This window comes from Anolis sagrei, chromosome 3 (genome assembly GCF_037176765.1).
Source record: "Anolis sagrei isolate rAnoSag1 chromosome 3, rAnoSag1.mat, whole genome shotgun sequence".
Taxonomy (NCBI): Eukaryota; Metazoa; Chordata; class Lepidosauria; order Squamata; family Dactyloidae; genus Anolis; species Anolis sagrei.
In genome coordinates this window covers 180,863,021-180,881,996 of record NC_090023.1, presented here as the reverse complement: position 1 = coordinate 180,881,996, position 18,976 = coordinate 180,863,021, and the positions used below count along the sequence as shown (strand labels likewise).

Genomic DNA, 18,976 nt, shown 5'->3' with positions numbered 1-18,976 from the left:
GAAGTTTCCATTGCTCAAAGAAAGGATACTCAACAAAGCTCATAACAGTATGTCTGTAAGACGAAAATTTAGCCAACTCTGCAGCATTGTTTTCAATTCAAGTGACATTTTGAAATAATGAAATAAAATAACTTGAAACGTTCAGATTTATTAGCCTGTTATCTCAAGAATTTCTGCTGTTCTTGCAGATGTGCTATGCTCAGAGTGCTCTAAACTGCTAAACCACTGCTATAGAGAGGAGTGAAAAAAATGGGATTGATTACTGTGGTCCCTACATATTTGACTATTATTGCTACTCATGGCATGCTCTGGACCTGAAATCAACTCTGCCTTGTATGGGAGACTTTATTAGGTACAGAACATTTCTAATATGTCAGCAGAACTCAAGTGATGAAGTTCGCAGAGTTTGGCTCTGGATCAAAATAGAATCTCCCTTCAGCAAATTTTGATTGAGCTATCCATACTTGTCCCAAATGCTGCTGAAGAAAAGGCAGCTACCAAAGAAAGGCAGCACATTGGGAGACCTTTAACAAAGTATATTTGAAATTACTTCTCTGTGTATAGCTGATAATTTTAACCCACAAACTGGGTGTAAGATTTTAAAGTTTACTCCAAATGTCTGACTTGGAAGTGTCCGATAATCAAGCACATATCTCTTCAATACCACGGTTATGACCTTTCACACTATGCAATTATAGTGCTTTGATCCCATTTAAATGTTCTTTGGCAGAGAAATGAATCCATAATTTGGGGAGGCACTAAACCTTTTTGGCAGAGAATTTTAAGCATATCATTACACTACAAATCCAGGATTATATCGGATGCAACCATGGTACTTAAAATGAAGTGCTCTAATTGTATATTGAGAAAGCCTGTTATTGTAATTTGAAGGTGTTAGTAGCCATGATCAGTTGAACATAACACCTTTTTGTACCAAAATATATTTTAAAAATAATTTGTGATAGGATTTCTCATAGTCTTTGTTAGGCTAAAAGATAGTTTATGAGGTGCCAGTTTTTGTCTGAGTTATTTATTTGGTTTATTAAAAAAAATTCTACCCCAACCTATATTTTAAAAAATTAATGAGACTTACAAGTAAAATTGGAACAAATCAGTAAAGTAGTTTAATTAACTTTTTTTGATGAGGAAAAATACCGGAAAATCGGTAAAAAGGACAGACTGGACCCTTTTTTATGACTACGAAAAAAATAGAAGAATAATAGAGACCAAGAATATATAAATTTGATTAAGAAGTACTTAAAGAAGATCCTGAGGCTGGAGTGGAAGTCATTTTAGAACGGTTTGTGTGTGGTTTATTTTTTTTTACTCTTTTTATTTTTTGGAACTTGTTTATTTATTTTTTTGTTCTGGTTTTTCCTCTTTTTTTCTTCTTTCTCTTTTTTGGTGGTGATCGGGTTTCCTACTTTTCTATCTTCTTAGAAAATGTTCTCCCTCTTTGATGTTTATGTTTAAAATGTTTAATAAAAATTATATTAAAAAATCAGTAAAGTACTTTAAATCAATACAAAAATTAAAATATACGAGAAACATATTAAACATAATAATAAGTTAAAACTTATTTAAAAGATTATTGATTTTAAAACTATGTACATCAGTATTTGAGATAAATCAAAGGCCATGATGAATAGTTATCACTTGGCACCTAAATTTAAAAAGTGTTGGCATTAGGCAGTTATCCAAAGAGAGTGAACATAACAATTTTATATATTTTGTTGCAAAGGAATTAAGTCCTTTCCCTAAACTATTGGCTGTGAAATGGTGGAATACAATAGAATATTTACATTTTTTACATTTGTCCGGCTAATAGCAGTCTTTTAGGTGATGAACTGTTTATGATCCATGCTACTGGTATGAACAAAAGAAGTTGCAAAGATCACATAATAGATTTCCCATGTCCACTTGATTCTTGTTCTTAACCTACATCTCTTTTTATTTGCTCATCTGTCCTGCAACTAAAAGACTATCTATGCATTTTAATCAAATCAAATTTAAATAAATAGGTTTCATATGTCAAAACTTTACCAAAACCTAGCTACTAAAACAACATTCACGCTTATAAAGTTTTCTCTTTGTAAAAGATTCAAATCCTTTATTAAATCACACATAATGAAAAAAAATCCAAAAGAAATATTTTGAGTAAAGAGAATGCATTGAGGAGTCATGTGATCATTTAAACAAGTGGTTCCCAACCTTTTTTTTTGACCAGGCCTACTTTGACCAGGGACCATTCTACAACATTAGTACCAAAAGGGTTAAGAATCAAGTTTTGGGTCAACTTAAATTCGGTTTGGTTATTGGGGTGCTGATTCAGAAAATTGCATTGGATAGACCACACCAGCTCTAACTGGTCAGCTCTGCAGAAAGGTGTGGAAATAAAATAAATAAAATAAATAAAATAAATAAAATAAATAAAATAAATAAAATAAATAAAATAAATAAAATAAATAAAATAAATAAAATAAATAAAATAAATAAAATAAATAAAATAAATAAAATAAATAAAATAAATAAAATAAATAAAATAAATAAAATAAATAAAATAAATAAAATAAATAAAATAAATAAAATAAATAAATAAAGAGGAAGAAGGTTTGTGGACCTTTTTGTTCGCACGACCCACTGCTGGGCCGTGACCCACAAGTTGGGAACCACTGATTTAAACAGAAGATGGGTGTTTTTAAAGGGTGAGGGGTTTTTTTTTACACAAAATAAATTATAAAAACAAAGCCTTGTAGTATGCAGTCTGTTTATAAAAAAGTAATAAAAGGCATGATGTGAACGACAGAAAGGAAGATGGGAGGAATGAACAACAAATACAAGAACTTTGTCAAAGATGCAAACTTGCCTTCATGGCACAAAGCTCTCCAATATACAGAATAAAATGGTACATTAATATAATTTTAGCTGTTCTCCCTCTTTTTTTGCTGACTCTGTTTTTCCCACTATCACTTGCTTTCCAGCCACATCAAACATTTCACAGTGAAGTTAAGATCTCTCCCCAGTGAACATTTAAGGTGAAACAATAAAATGCCACAGTTTGTTTTTGCACTGCAAAATCGTTGCTATGTTTGTTGGTATAAATAAATGATCTTTCTCCCTCTTTCTAAAGAAACAACTTAGCATTGCATCTGTGATAACTTGATCTTTAGTTTTGGGACAAACCCTTTCCCATCAACAATTTTCTGGCATATTAAGAAATAAAAGCAGTGATTTTTTTAAACAAAATAAACAAGGACAGATCCCTTTGGGAAACAATTAAACAGTGCAAAATCAATCAAATGGACCATCTGAAGTTGACAGTTACCAGAGATCTGTATGACTGTAAAACGAAGAAGTAAAGACAAAGGGGGAAAGGAAAGGAAAGGAAAGGAAAGGAAAGGAAAGGAAAACTTAGTGACAATAAGGTAGATTGGATTCTGAATTCAAAGGAGGAGGGAATGTGCTTTGTAACAGTATCAGGCCATACAACACACATGAAGTCACATCAGACAGTCATAATGCAGTAGACTGAGATGGGAATCTCTTTTCAAGTTCTTCCACTATGCAGTTCAAATCCCCATTTTGCTGGCTGTGCTCAGCCTCAGCCATGAGTTCAGTACTTGGTGGTTCTGGCGTTGCCACTGGCCGCAGTTTGGCTATATGCTTAGGTAAAATATGGTTTTTGTCTATCTGACTATACATGTTGGCCACTGATTTCTCAATATCTGCCAAGTTCTGGATATTTTTCAGAATCCCCTTTAGCTCCTTGCGAGGAGGGATAGCTGGCTCAGGCACACAAGCCTCTGATGACCCCACATCTTGGTTAAAGAGAGACTTGGCATGTTTTACAGGGGATGTGGGTTGGGAGCTTAGAGTAGATGAGGAAGATGACAACGAAAGCCTAGGTGGGGAAGGAAATGGAAGCGGTAAAGGGGGAGGAGTTGGTGGTGGTGGAGGGGGAGATGGAGGTGGAGGTGGTGGAGGAGGGGTTTTGGGTGGGTCTGGAATACTCTCCATTCCTTCCATTTTAGGTTGTGAAGTCAGTAGTACTTGGCGGAATGGGCTTTTAATCCTAAAAGAAGGAGGAATTGGCCTGTGATTGGGTGGTGGGGACAACTGTTCAGGGATGTCATGATGAGTGATGATCACAGAAGGGATTGTAGGCATTTCAAGTTCAACCACCTTAGAATAAGGTGTGGGGGAGGAAAATGAAGAACGTGAGAGATGGTCTGGTGATGGAAGGAAACCTTCAGATGACAATTCAAATATACTGTCTCCATCTTGTGTACAGCTGCTGTTTGTTGGTGAATGCAAAGTTCTTTTATCTCGGGTTTTCACTTGTTTCATTTCCTGCAGAGCCTGTTGCTCAAACTGCCTTGCTTTCTCTTTGACTGATATTTTGGGGCCAATAAACTTTTTGAAGATTGGGCTGTTCAAATCAGATCTACTGTTCTCCATTTCCGCTCTTTCATTCTCTGCTCGGATTCTGTCCTGCTCCCACTGAACCGGATCCATAATGACTGCCTTACTCAAAGCGTCAGAAATGTGTTTTCTGGAATGACGTGTTGGAAAAGTCCATGGCCGATTATTGCTTCCCAATGGGCATCCCAAAAGAATATTTTCCAAGGCTGACCTCCTGGGAGAAAAGGGCTGAAAAGAATCCTTTCTTTCATGCAGGAACCCAGAATAGGTAGACCCTTGGAGTGCACCCTCCATATACAGAGGGTTTTGAGTTGTCAAGGGATTTTCATCAGATAAAAATGTAATGTTACTTGAAGATTTGGGAAGATTATTGTTCAGTGTTCCATTTATATTGGACTGCTTGTGGGCCTCTATAGCACGAGAAGCAAAGCTGCTTATAGCTCTCTGGCGGTCTCCTTCTTCTAAGAATGACTTTTTTCCCCTGCTTTGTTGAAAATGGTAGAGAAGAAAAAGACTTGAAAGAAAAGAAGATAATTACAGGTAAGGAAGCATGCATGGACATTGACTCTCATGAGAAAATATAATCTGAATGTAGCAAGTGAAAAGCAACAATGACTAAAGCCTTCTAAGGTGATCTAAAGGAACTACATCTACAGTAATTAATTTTTATGTAATTAAACTATTAAGGAAAGGTGTGTATTTGTTTACTAAGGCAAGCAATTTACTCCTTCACCAAGGAAGATATAAACAGAAGTTAAATAAGGCAGGAAAACATAGGCTTTGGGGAGGTAAACTTGAGTTCTTAATTTAAACAAATGCCTACAAAAGTTCAGACTCTGAATATTCTACTTAAAACTAAAAGCTACTGCTAAGAAGCATCCTGTGAGAGATTTATTAAATATGCCTATATAGACATTAATTTTATTGATTTCTCCCGTTTCTCCCCATATAGGACTCCCACGTTTGAAATTATTTAGATCAGTGGTTCTCAACCTGGGGTCCCCAGATGTTTTTGGCCTACAACTCCCAGAAATCCCAGCCAGTTTACCAGCTGTTGAGATTTCTGGGAGTTGAAGGCCAAAAACATCTGGGGACCCCAGGTTGAGAACCACTGATTTAGATAGACAGATAGACAATCAAGTTGTTGGCCTGTTACTGACATACATTGTTAGAATCTTTGTGACTGTGGAGGATTGAGGAATTCAGCATCTCTATGGCTCTGTACCCTACGGTTGTTTCCCCAAGCTTATTTTCTTGCTGGTTGTCCCTCTTTACAACTATCATTGGTCAGAGGATGAGGGGCAGCTAGATAAACAGACAGCTCAATTCCTGTGGCTACCAGCAGGAAATATAAGCTTATCCTATGGAGCTCTAGGAGGAGGATGCCTTTTAAGAATGGGCTGCGAGAACTTTAGCCTATAAAGCCCTAAACGGTTCTGGCCCAACCTGCCTGTCTGAATGCATCTCCTCCTATGAACCAGCTAGGATGTTAAGATCATCTGGGGAGGCCCTGCTCTTGATCCCGCTTGTGTCACAAATACGTTTGGTGGGGATGAGAGACAGGGCCTTCTCAGTGGTGGCCCCTCGGCTATGGAACACACTTCCTACAGACATTAGATCGGCCCCTTCCTTGTTAGCATTTCGGAGGAAAGTGAAACCCTGATTTGTTGAGCAGGCATTTGAAAAGGCGAACAAAGGAATATGGAACAATTGGATGATGAGATTGGATCTTGATTTTAACTAAGAGATGCTAATTATATGTTTTATTGTTTTATTGATTTTATAATGATTGTTTATTATGCTGTTGTTTTAATTGTTTTAACTGTTCTATGATGTTTTGAGCATTGAATTTTGCTACTGTAAACCGCTTTGAGTTGCCCAAGGGCTGAGAAAAGCGGTATATAAATATAGTAAATAAATAAACTGCACTTAGTTCCACTCATTTTTTGGCCTTTTACTGCATTTAATTTACATGGTTTTAATTCTATTGATAGTTTTATATATTCTAACAATAATTTTTTGTAAGTTTTTATTTATGCCTTTGAAAATTGTTTCAACTATATTTGTTTAAATCTTTGTAAGCCGTCTTGCATCCCAATTTTGGGGAAAGGCAGGATACAAATGAATCAATAATAGCAATAGTAACAGAGTGAATTAACCTTGTATGCCAAGAAGCTTCTGAAAACTCTCTGACCAGAAATGAGAAGCTGTGTTTACTCTCAATCAGGCCATCAAACAATATTCTTGTACAAAGTGTACTAATTTAATTTCTACAGCATTTGGGAAAAGAAGCCAAAAGGGTGTCACACGTTTGCTTTTATCAATGAGAACATTGTGTACAAGAATATTGCCAGGGGGGCTGATTCAGGTTAAACAGTTTTTCATTTCTTGGTCAAAAGGCTCTTAAAGACTTCTTGGCCTCAGAGGTTGATTAATTCTTATTGTAAATGAAGCATAACTGCTGATCTGTATAAAACTATGCTTTGATGATTTGATGATTGCAAAGTATTAAACGCTTAACTGGGACATGTCTCATTGTTCTGAGTCCTATCATTAGTCCTAACCAGAGCAGAGCCATTTCATCAATGTGATTTGTCTAAATATTGATTTACAATTCAGCTATAGATTCAGTATGTTTATTGTTGTGGAGTTAAGCCAACAGGATCCAAACCATCGATGTAAATGAGCATGGCCAATGAAGGGCAGATATCAGGATTGGAGCCTCCTTGTTTTAGGATTTTGACTGGTGCTAAATGAGAGAAAAAACTTGGACACTTTTACACTCATCACTCTGTGCTTTCATCAACTTAATCCCATTTTATCAAACTTATTTTTTATCAAGTTTTATTGTGTTTTAATTTATTTTAGTTAACTATCACAAGAGTTTACTATAGTAATTTTTGTCTCTTTGTGTGTGTATTTTTGTTTTTGTCTTTTATTGTTGATATGGTGATATAAACAGATCTATCTATCTCTTTAGTAAAATCTCCCAATGTGCAATGAGAAGCTTTTTATTCTCCTACACCTGCTTCCCTTTGGAAAGTAATAAATCAAGTTACTTAGGAGTACCGTATATACTCGAGTATAAGCCGACCCGAATATAAGCCGAGGCGCCTAATTTTACCACAAGAAACTGGGAAAATGTATTGACTCGAGTATAAGCCGAGGGTGAGAAATGCAGATGCTACTGATAATCATCAGTACATTAAATGTTTTTGTGTATTTACATCAAACTGTAATTTAAGATAAGACTGTCCAACTGTCCAAACCATTATGCTAACCTTCCTCAATGTAAATGTGCTTACGTATCCTTCCAATAATAATAAAGAGAGTAAAATAATAAATGTAATAATAATAATAATAATAATAATAATAATACATAGAATAAAATAATAAATGTACTAAAAATAATAGTACAGTAAAAAATGTAAAGGTAATAATAATAATAATAATAACAACAATAACAATAATAATACATAGAGTAAAATAATAAATGTAATAATAATAATAATGAGAGTAAAATAATAAATGTATTTTTTTTGTCGTGTCAGGAGTGACTTGAGAAACTACAAGTCGCTTCTGGTGTGAGAGAATTGGCCGTCTGCAAGGACGTTGCCCAGGGGACGCCCAGATGATTTAATGTTTTTATCATCCTTGTGGGAGGCTTCTCTCATGTCCCCCCATGAGGAGCTGGAGCTGTTAGAGGGAGCTCATCCGCCTCTCCCCAGATTCGAACCTGTGACCTGTAGGTCTTCAGTCCTGCTGGCACAGGGGTTTAACCCACTGCGCCACCAGGGGCTCCTAATAAATGTAATAAAATAAAAGTACAGCAAAATAATGTAAAGGTGATAATAATAATAATAATAATAATAAGAGTAAAATAATAAATGTAATAAAATAATAGTACAGTAAAATAATGTAAAGGTAAGAATAATAATAATAAATAGAGTAAAATAATAAATGTACTAAAATAATGCTAATAACATAGTAAAATAATAAATAATCTTGACTCGAGTATAAGCCGAGGGGAACCTTTTTAGCCTAAAAAAGGGGCTGAAAAACTAAGCTTATATTTGAGTATATACAGTACTTTTCTACTAGGTGCTACAGTACCATAAAAACAAAGTAATTGCAATTCTAATCAAATCAACTACTTTGTTTCTAATAAACTATAATCCCAATAGTGGAACTTTACTCACTGATGCCTATGAATCCAAAGTAGAAATAAGAGGAAATGAGAAAGAAAACAAAGTTCAAAACATTAGTCATGCATATTCTAAATAACTTCAAGGACAACAATTAGAAAAATAAAATTTGAAAATGTTAAGTGTGATTCAGGGAAACCAGAAAATTATAAGCAACAGATGTCCTCTTTACAGTTTACATCTAGAAATATCACATAATTATGTATATTGAAGTTTTATGGTGAAGAACTTATTAAAATGGTAAGCACATTGTTTTGCAGATGGTACGGTACAGGAAACTACTTCCTTAAAATAGTAAGGAGAAGAATTAATGTAAATAAGTCAGTCCAGACTAGATGACAGTAGTCTTTGCCAGATCATGTACCTGTATCCTTCCTCAATCCATACATTCATCCACCTACCCACACATCATAGCTTTCTACATATCAATTATGTTTTCTTTAAATTTGCCTTTTTGAATTACACACACACATTTGAAATGGAAAATCATTTAGTCCAGACTAGATGAGCAAAATCTTTGCCAGCTCATGCAAATATATCCTTCATCAATCAATCAAATAATTACACTTATTATTCACGCCTTCCATTAATTCTGTTGAGTAAAGTCCAGACCTTCAGTATATGGGTCAGAAAGTCCAAATCTACTGCTTCAAATCACTATGCATGTGAAAGAGGAAACTTCCTGTGTGAGGGTGGTAGACCACCACATCCCAAGGTAGTGGGGGAAAGGGGTCTCATCTAGGAATTCCATCAGTCACAGCATGGGAATTTACAGCAGAACACTCTATGTAAGCCGGACTGTGAGTGTTTGAAGGCTGAAGACTAGGCTACAGTTTGAATATTGTTCAAGCGCCTCCACAATATCAATCTGCCTGGAGTGAAATAGAACCTTTAAAAGCTTGGCCCCAGAGCTAGTTCCATAATCTGAGCAGGTTGCTTGCGAGAGAAACAATATAGGATCTGGTTGTCGTGTCCGGGTTTCTCTCATCTTTAGATGTATTTGTGACCTAGTTCTGCCTATATCCTAGTTTACATAGGCAGCTCTGGAGCCTTCCAAATTTGACCAGATCTCTCTTTCTGTTTCCTGGGCTAATTTACAGATTCACCCATTTTCAGTTCATAATAGCTAGAGTCAGAATGGGGAAAACATGCTTCTTTGGCCAACGACTCCCACCCCTCAAACATAACATCTGTAGCCCTCAAATACCTTTGCTACTCTCCCGAAAGCTCTCATAAATACACTTTCCTTTAAATAATAACACCATCTGAAAATATATTTTGCTTAAAAGACCCTCAATGCCAAGAAACAATAACAATGTACTACATACTTCCCACCTTGTGAAAATACCACTTGATTTGGCTGTACCCACTGAGATGTTCTGTGAGGCCAGAAAGCCCTGTTAGCAACCTGTTATGCTTTGTTGAAGGCTTTCATGGCTGGAAACACTGGGTTTTGTAAGTTTTTTCAGGCTATATGGCCATGTTCTAGAGCAGGGGTCCCCAAACTAAGGCCCGGGGGCTGGATACAGCCCTTCAAGATCATTTACCCGGCCCTCGCTCAGGGTCAACCTAAGTCTGAAATGACTTGAAAGCACACAATAACAACAATCCCATCTCATCAGCCAAAAGCAGGTCCACACTTTCCATTGAAATACTAGTGAGATTTGTTAAAATTGTTCTTCATTTTAATTATTGTATTGTTTTAAAGTGTTTTTTGCACTACAAATAAGATATGTGCAGTGTGTATAGGAATTCATTCATATTTTTTTTTCAAATTATAATCTGGCCTTCCAACAGTTTGAGAGACTGTGACCTGGCCCTCTGACCTCACAACCTCTGAGGATGCTTGCCATGGATGCAGGCAAAACGTCAGGAGAGAATGCCTCTAGAACATGGCCATATAGCCTGAAAATACCTACAAAACCCAACCTGTTATGCTGTTTATATACTTGTGTGTTATGTACAAATACAAACACATTCACAAAGCAATGCATGGTAGAACAGTAATCTTACATGTTGGATACATTTTCTTTAGATTCGGATTGGTGGACTCACTTTCATTAGATGTTTGTAAGCAGAAACTAAAGGGACACCTATCAGAAATGTTATAGCATAAGATACCTTTGAGGTCTCTTGCACAATCTGTGTCTGACCAAACTTTAAATATCCCCTTTTCCATATTTCATTCACATGAAAAAGGCAAAAAACAAAATGCACACATTCTGCTTGTATAAAATAACATTCATGTCCAAAAAACATATAGAGTTTGTTTTTGTTGCTCTTACTACCCAAATCTACAGTCTTCCGATTTCTGTAGACCATACAGGCATTCCCTCCCCCCCCCCCCCACCTCTGAAAAAAAACCCATTACTTTGCATGTGGTGCTTCAGACCATATGATTGATGTTTAGGAGACTATTAATTGTCTGTTAATTATCTTCTGTTCCTGAAGCAAATATTTTAATTTACATAGCAATAAGAGCTGCAATCTCTGAAGGGCCAGAATTAGATCATGAGTTACTAGCATTTTAAATTTCAAACCTCATTGAGGACTTACATGGTGCTGTCACCGAGTTCTTCATACAGATTATTGGCAGGAGCGCTTGCTGGTTTGCCAACTGGTAAGGCCATCTGGATCCGAGCTGTCTTAGCACATTCAGCCTGTCTCCTTTGTTGAATTGTACAGGGAAGAAATGAAGAGTGTTAAAAAAATCCTTGCTCAAACTAACACTAGGCTGGTAACAAATTGTAAACGGAAAGGATATTTAATATCTCATAATTTCTTACAATAATAAAACCATGATTTTAATACATCACAACAAATATACAACAGAAAAAAAATCAGAATTCTTACTTGATTCCATTTAATTCAGTCACACCCCACTCTTTCCATACAAATATAATACAAATGAAATAAATACCTAAAGAACCTAAATATGAATGTGAAATATATCTTATTTTCAGTAGAACTCATTTCTAAGTTCTTAATCCTTAAGAAAAGATACTGCATCTGTTTTACAGAGCAGAAGACTAGATTATTTCAGCATGTACTCTTGCCCTAATTGTCTAAGAATAATACACTGAGATTTAATTATAATGTGATTACTAGGGGTGTGCAAAACTTTGTTTTTAATTAGTAAGTCATATCTAATTTGTAAGTTTTGTATATCTGAAAAGATATTAAGAATCACAGGAAGGCGGGACACTCATGCTAAAACTTAAGAATCAAAACTCACCCAATACTTTTTCATTTGAATTCTGTAATGCTCAGAAACTTATCAGTTTCATTATCAATGCAAATGAGAGAAACCAAAAAGGCTGCCATTCCTCTATAAATTAATGGCCTCTTGCTATGAGGAGAGGAAAGCAGCTGAGCGGGACGAGCTGAGTGAGCTGGGAAAGAGACTGAGAGAACACTGAATTTTGGGAAATGTAGTTTGGAAGGTGAGGAGCCTATAGCAGAGAATATCAAAGGCCTTGCCCTGAACTATATTTCCCAGAATTCTGCTCAGCATCAGAAACCCCCAATTAGGACAGATGACATATTTTTACCTCCTAGCAACAGCCAGAGCTCCAATAAATTGTTGAAACTGCAAAGAGGAGAAATGACTGATACTTTAGTACAAGTAAGTAAATCTGTGCTGAGCTGGGAAGAAATTTGTGAGGGTTTCCTCATTTTCGGAAAAAAAAAGGAGAGCAGGGAAGTTCTCAGAAATTGGAGGCAAAGAAAGAATCAGACAATGAGGTTTCAAAAGTGCCCACATTTCTAGAGAGACAAAGAGACAGAGCATAGATGGCGTTCAGCTAGAATAGCTGCTAAAAACGCTGAGCTAATTGGGAGATGCCCTAGCACCTCCTGTGTGGGGAATTCAGGGCTATAAATCAGTAGCAAGAGTAGTCAGCTTTCGCTGATAACAACGACCCTGATACTGCTGTTTTCACTCCAATGGAATCTGTTTTGTGTCTGCTGCTAAAGATTTAGTTCATAGCCCGTTGTCTGATGGAAGACTGGTGTTTCATTTGGGACTTTGTAAGAGACTTTTATTTGTGTCTTGATTAAGACTTCCTTGTTTTCTTTTGCACTTTTCAATTGTTTTCTTTTGCACTTTTCAATTGCATTTATCCTTTGTGTTTGCTGAAGTAAAGCATTTTTCTTTTACTTTCAACATTGTCTAAAGGCATTTTTTGAAGGGCAACTCTGGACAAAATTCTAAATAGAAGTTATACTGGTAAATATGAGAGACATTCAATGAGATAGCTGTTGTGGCTTTTTAAATATTGTCAAAACTTTAAAAAATATTTCAAAATCAGATGTATGAATATTTCTGAAACTTGGGGGAGATGATTCTTTGTTATCTTGTGTCATTGTATCGAAAATTCAAGGAGATAGCTCTTTCAGTTGTCTTAAAATGTTTGTGAAAACTTAGAAAATTTCCCAAAACTCCATGGAAGAGTGAAATTTTCTGAAACTGGCTAGACTAACAGTGGTAAATGTGTTCTATAATTGTAACAAGTTTCATGCCAATAGCACAAACAATGAGGGAGAAAGACACCCATGAAATGTCCGTACTGGAACAATTAATTAATGAAAAGCAACGAAAAAGTAGTTAACTCATTATAATTACAATACAGACCTTGCCCAATTTCAGAGACATTTTGAAACAATTCCCCCCACACTTCTTAATTTCATAATTAGTATTGAGACTTTTTTTCATTGATTGCACATGCTTAGTGATTACATTTTATAATGTGGTTATATTATGTAATGTATTCATCTATCTGTCATTCATGTTCACTTCCCTAAGAACTGTTCACATCATCCACATATACACACACACACATTCCCTAGAGAAGACAGCATATATGATTTAGCTGCTGTCATATGCTATAAATTCAACTAAATAGCTATACAATTATTCTACCTCTTTCAAAATCTGGGCTTATTATGATGTAAGTCATTTTAATAGTTTGACACAATTGTTTCCCCAATGAAACACTTCAATAGATATTTAATCCTAAGCAAGGAGGCCTCTGTTAGCAGAATGTATCTCTTTTCAGTCTCCATTCACTATGGCATACAAGTTGTTTAAATGAATGTTGGCCTTGGTAGGTTACTTGCCACTTTGGTAAGGTTAGCAGATCTAAGCTATCAGTTCAGTTCTAATTCACTAAACTTGCCTTTGAAGAAACATCAGGCTATTATCTAACAAGTCAGGACATATATACTATTGGCAATATATGCATTTCTCGTGAACATTGTATTTTCCCTTCCAAAATATTCCCAGTCACTGCCTTTTACATGTAAGGTATTTGACATACTTACTCTTTAAATCTGTTTTGTAAAGCGTAATGGTAAAACAGAAAAAAAGTTGTGAGTAGTTCAGAAATGTGATTTAAAAACAATAAACTTCAAAAGCGATTAAAGTTAATCATGTCATTAATCAGGCAATAGATTTAAAAATGATTCCTTTATATTACTTGTAAAAGTCATTTATGGTAAACATAAACACAAAAAAGCTTTCCTTTCTTCACAGAGGAGACAAAATTAAAAGAAAAACATATATTGTTCTTTAATATTATCCTATGAGAATGCATGCACATTTAACACAGTAAAACAGTTCTGGAGTACAATACTTTACTTTGAACAATTCCTCATTTGAAGAGCTCAATCCAAGTGAAGTTTAAAGTTTTTGTTTCATGTCAGGAGTGACTTGAGAAACTGCAAGTCGCTTCTGGTGTGAGAGAATTAGCCGTCGGCAAGGACGTTACCCAGGGGACATACATATGTTTGATGTTTTGCCATCCTTGCAGGAGGCTTCTTTCATGTCCCCGCAAGGGGAGCTGGAGCTGACAGAGAGAGCTCAACCTGCTCTCCTCAGATCTGAACCTCTGACCTGTCGGAAGGCAGTCCTGACAGCACAAGTGGTGCCACCGAGGGAGTTTAAAGGTACAGAGCTATGAAAGAAAGCATCGACTTTGATTTGGCCCATCACATTTCAGCATCTGGTCAACTAACAGCATATTTCTATCCAAACGGTAGTAATTGTTTATATATTCTTTACATATAAGTAGTGGGAAATGCAAATTTTGTGCTTTTATTTCCCCAAAGTAAAGTAATGCCTTTTGATTTTTTTGGAGGGGGGGGGGGAATAAACCAAGAATAGCCAACTTGGAAGACCCTGAACAGACTCAGAAGTGGAGATGGCAGATCAAAAGACAACCTGGCAAAATGGCATTACCTAGAAGAATTCTCCACCTTGTGTGACTGTGAAGCAGAACAAACAACTCTGCATCTGTATGCTTAGCCACAATGCTCTGCCTCATGCACAGAGGGAGAATTGTTGAAAACTACAGACAATGCAGTTGCTATTGCCCGTTTTTGGTCTAAAACTATGTAGCTGCTTGTGATCCCCTTATTTTATCAGTTTTGGACAGACTATTTTATTAGTTTTAGATAACCATTTTATGCAATGCTTTTGATACAAAATAAATACATTTTCCCAAAGTAATACATTTCCGCTTTTTGGTGATATGTAAGTGGCCACCACAGAACTGGTGCAGATTCCTAGGGCCAATAAGCATGGGCAAAGCTCCAAAATGCCTACAAAGTTTCTATGCTTTACACACAGAAGCAGAGCATTTGATAATTGCATATGCAATGGTGTTATTTTGTTTCTCTCACATAGTTTTTATAATCACACTCTAATATAAGCAATGGAAATAAATTGTAAAAAAAGAAACGGATACATAAACACTCAATAGGAATGTTTAAAAATAGTTATTTAAATCTGAATTATCATTTTAAAAGTTAGGAGACCAGGTGATAAGTATGCTTAATAATTTTTCTTGAATTTAAATTATACATAGAATGTTACAGATAATAATAATAATAATAATAATAATAATAATAAGGCACTCTAAGTTTTGGGATCTATTACAAATATTTCAACCTCTGGTCATTAATTAGTAATCTTTTGTACATAATTATATTCTACTTTGGAATAATAATAATAATAATAATAATAATAATAATTTATTTATATACTGCCCTATCTCCCCGAGGGGACTCAGGGTGGTTAAATTTTGGAATGATTATCAAAATTTCAAAAACACCACTCAATATAAAAGAGTAGTGATAATTTATTGGATTATCTACATGCAAAATCTGAGCAGTACCACAACGATTCTAATTTACATTGGAAGTAAACCATGCAAAATCCATTTAATTTTTCCATTTTTTTAAACATGCAAAAAGTAATATTCAATGATTAAGCTGATCAGTAGTGTGGGAAGTTTTGTTATGACACATAAGAAAGTTTTAATATAAATAAGTCTTCATGTTTTCATTTTACGTACACTAATAATTTTCATTCGACTGTAAGCATTGTGAATTGATATATATGAAGCCCTGAATTTTAAAAACTGCATTGCATAGTTTTCAAAGTCTTACTTGCAGTGGGAAAAATAGTGGAATTGACTCTTTTGCAAGAACAAAATCAGTGAAGAATTTAATCCCTAATTCTATGGTACTTTAAAACTAGGTGTGCATTAAAGTAATTAAAAAAGACTATTTTAGTTATTTAATTACATAAGAGTTGCATATTCAAAACTGTTGTTATGAAGTAGATTTTTGGTGCACCGGGATTGTGGCGCAGCTGGCTGAGTGTCAGCTGCATTAAGATCACTCTGACCAAAAGGTCATGAGTTCGAAGCCAGCCCGGGTTGGAGTGGCCTTCCAACCAATTGTGTAGCCAGTTGTTGACCTTTGCAACCCGAAAGACAGTTGCATCTGTCAAGTAGGAAAATTAGGTACCACCTTGTGTGGGGAGGCTTAATTAACTAATTTATGAGGCCATTAAAAAAAAGACTCCAGCAAAGCACTCCAGCAAAAGCATGTGGGGAATGTGGAAGTACTTTATCAGTGTTGCAGATGGATGATGAAAGCGACAGCTCCCCTGGCGGCCAGAAAAAAAGGTAAATAGCCTCTGTGCATGTCTGTATACATTGTATGTCAAATGGCATTGAATGTTTGCCATTTATGTGTACACTGTAATCCGCCCTGAGTCCCCTGCGGGGTGGGAAGGGCGGAATATAAATACTGTAAATAAATAAATAAATAAATAAATAAATAAATACCATGACTCTAATGAAATATGCATCAAATTGAACTTTTTAGCTGCTGATATGGACTAGGTCCTTCTTCTTTCACAGTGCTATGTAACCTAATAACACAATAAAACAAAAGTGGCATACTTACTGTCTGTAGCTGACTATAACTATTAAAATGGCAGGCATGCAGCAAAGGATGATGATGACAGCCAGAGCCAGCAAGGCCCCCTCTGTGTAGCCCACAGCTTGTGCCTGCTTCTTGACATTGGCCACGACGTCAGGAGTGCGGATTTCCAAAATACGTCCTCCTTGCCCAAGATACGGCTGAAATTCTTTATTGATATCTAGAAGCTTGCCATCCAGGAATCTTTAACATTAAATAAAGAATAAAAAAAGATAACAAATACAGCAAACAAGATCAAATTGTTCCATATCCATATTTTGACTTTGAACATTCTTTAATTTAATCATTTGATAATTAGAGGTTGAGTATCCCTTATCTGGAAATCTGAAATGGTCCAGAATCATCCACATGGGTGGTTGAGGGCCCATCCAGGCATGCCCAAAAACCAGACCCTGTCTCGGTTTTGCCAAAGGCATCCTAACAATGCCTCTGGTAAAACTGAATTAATTCGGAACAATTTCCCTGGTTTGTTCTGAATTAAATAGATAATTAATTGTGCTGTTAGGGTGGTCAGGTCCAGCCCTTTTCCCGAATCTCGATGACTGTGAGGCAGAACCCAGTGTCAAGGTAATGTCACATTTCTCTCTCACACAAACATACACATGTGCTGTTGTAGGGTTTTATCAATCTTATTCTGTGCATTTGGCCCGCTCACCATGCTTTTATTTTATTTCTTCATCACATTATGTTACATCTGTTTATTTCATTTTCTGTTATTTTATGTATTTTATTTTGATATTATTATTTGCTATTTGTATTTTTCTGGGCTTGGCCTCATGTTAGCCACCCCGAGTCCCCTTTGGGGAGATGGTGGCGGGGTATAAATAAAGATGATGATAATGATGATGATGATAATGATGATGATTATTATTTACTGGAAGGCCTGGGTATAATGGGATATTGGGCCTGTGGGAATTCACTTCCAGGTAGTCCCAGAACCACCCGGGGGTGAGTCCCCATTTGCCATTCCAAATCTTTTGGCTTCCGGGAGCCCAAATTTTCAGGATGGCACCCAACCCCTCTCCCAGCCCCCCATTTCACTCTAAAAATAAAATAAAACTTACTTAGCCGTCATAACATTCCTCCTCACACCTTCCTAATGCAAGGAAATGACATGCTAGGAGATGGGGGGGGGGGGGTGAGCAGGGATTTTCCTTCTTGTCCCTCCACTGCACTGGTCTCCTGGCACATCATTTCCTTGCACCAGGAGGGCCTAGGGGTGGCTGCATGCCATTCCAATTCTAATCAGGATGGCATGTAGCCACCTCTGTGGAAAAATGCATTGCGAGGGGGGGGGGGGAGGGGGGGAGGGAAGTGGGGATGGTAATTCATGACAAAACAGGATTTAAAAACCTGCTTTGGGCTGTCTGCAAGCACCCTGAGATAGTGATACCTTTACTTTCTAATAGTTCAATATACCCAAATTTTGTTTCATGTAAAATATTAAAAAAAATATTGTATACAAAAATACCTTTAGGCTATGTGTATACAATTTATAAGAAACATTTGTATTAACGTTTGGGTCCCAACTCCAAAATGTCTCATCATGTATATGCAAATATTTCAAAATCTAAACAAAACCCCAAATTCTAAATACTTCTGGCTCCAAGCATAAGGGGTACTCAACCTGTATTAAAATACATAAACAATTTTGTTTTTCCCAGCTTCTCCCCCCCCCCCCCCCCCGATTTTATATAATTTTCTTCTTTCTTTGGCACCTATGAATCTCATTAGGTATCACAGCCATTTAAAGTAATGAATTCCAGTGACCCACTGGACTTTTGTTCACAGGTATGGAATCTATAATGTTAGGCATGGCGACACCATAACAAAATCATGTGTAATGTTATGCATGGTGACGCCGTAACAAAATCATGTGGATACCTAATGGTTAATAAAACAGCACTGAGGACAAAGAATTAATTCTAAAGTAGAGTTAGGAAACAGCAGTTACCTACGGATCAAGATACACTCAAATAAGGCAACAATGATTTTTTTTAAAAGGGAGACATAATCCTATATTCAAAAGAACTATCTCAACAATTCAAAGTACAGGA

At 36.1% G+C, this 18,976-nt stretch overlaps 1 protein-coding gene across 6 annotated transcripts in view; it reads right to left on the bottom strand.

Annotated features, from left to right (window-relative positions):
- The window catches only part of PCDH15 (protocadherin related 15), a 1,134,710-nt gene that overhangs the window by 31,260 nt on the left and 1,084,474 nt on the right, over positions 1-18,976 (bottom strand). For all 6 annotated transcript variants that reach the window (XM_067465706.1, XM_067465711.1, XM_067465710.1 and 3 more), the window contains 2 exons: positions 16,884-17,102; positions 11,184-11,294 (listed from right to left, as the gene is read on the bottom strand). In XM_067465706.1, the coding sequence (XP_067321807.1) occupies positions 11,184-11,294; positions 16,884-17,102 (330 nt within the window). The remainder of the gene's footprint in view (positions 1-11,183; positions 11,295-16,883; positions 17,103-18,976) is intronic.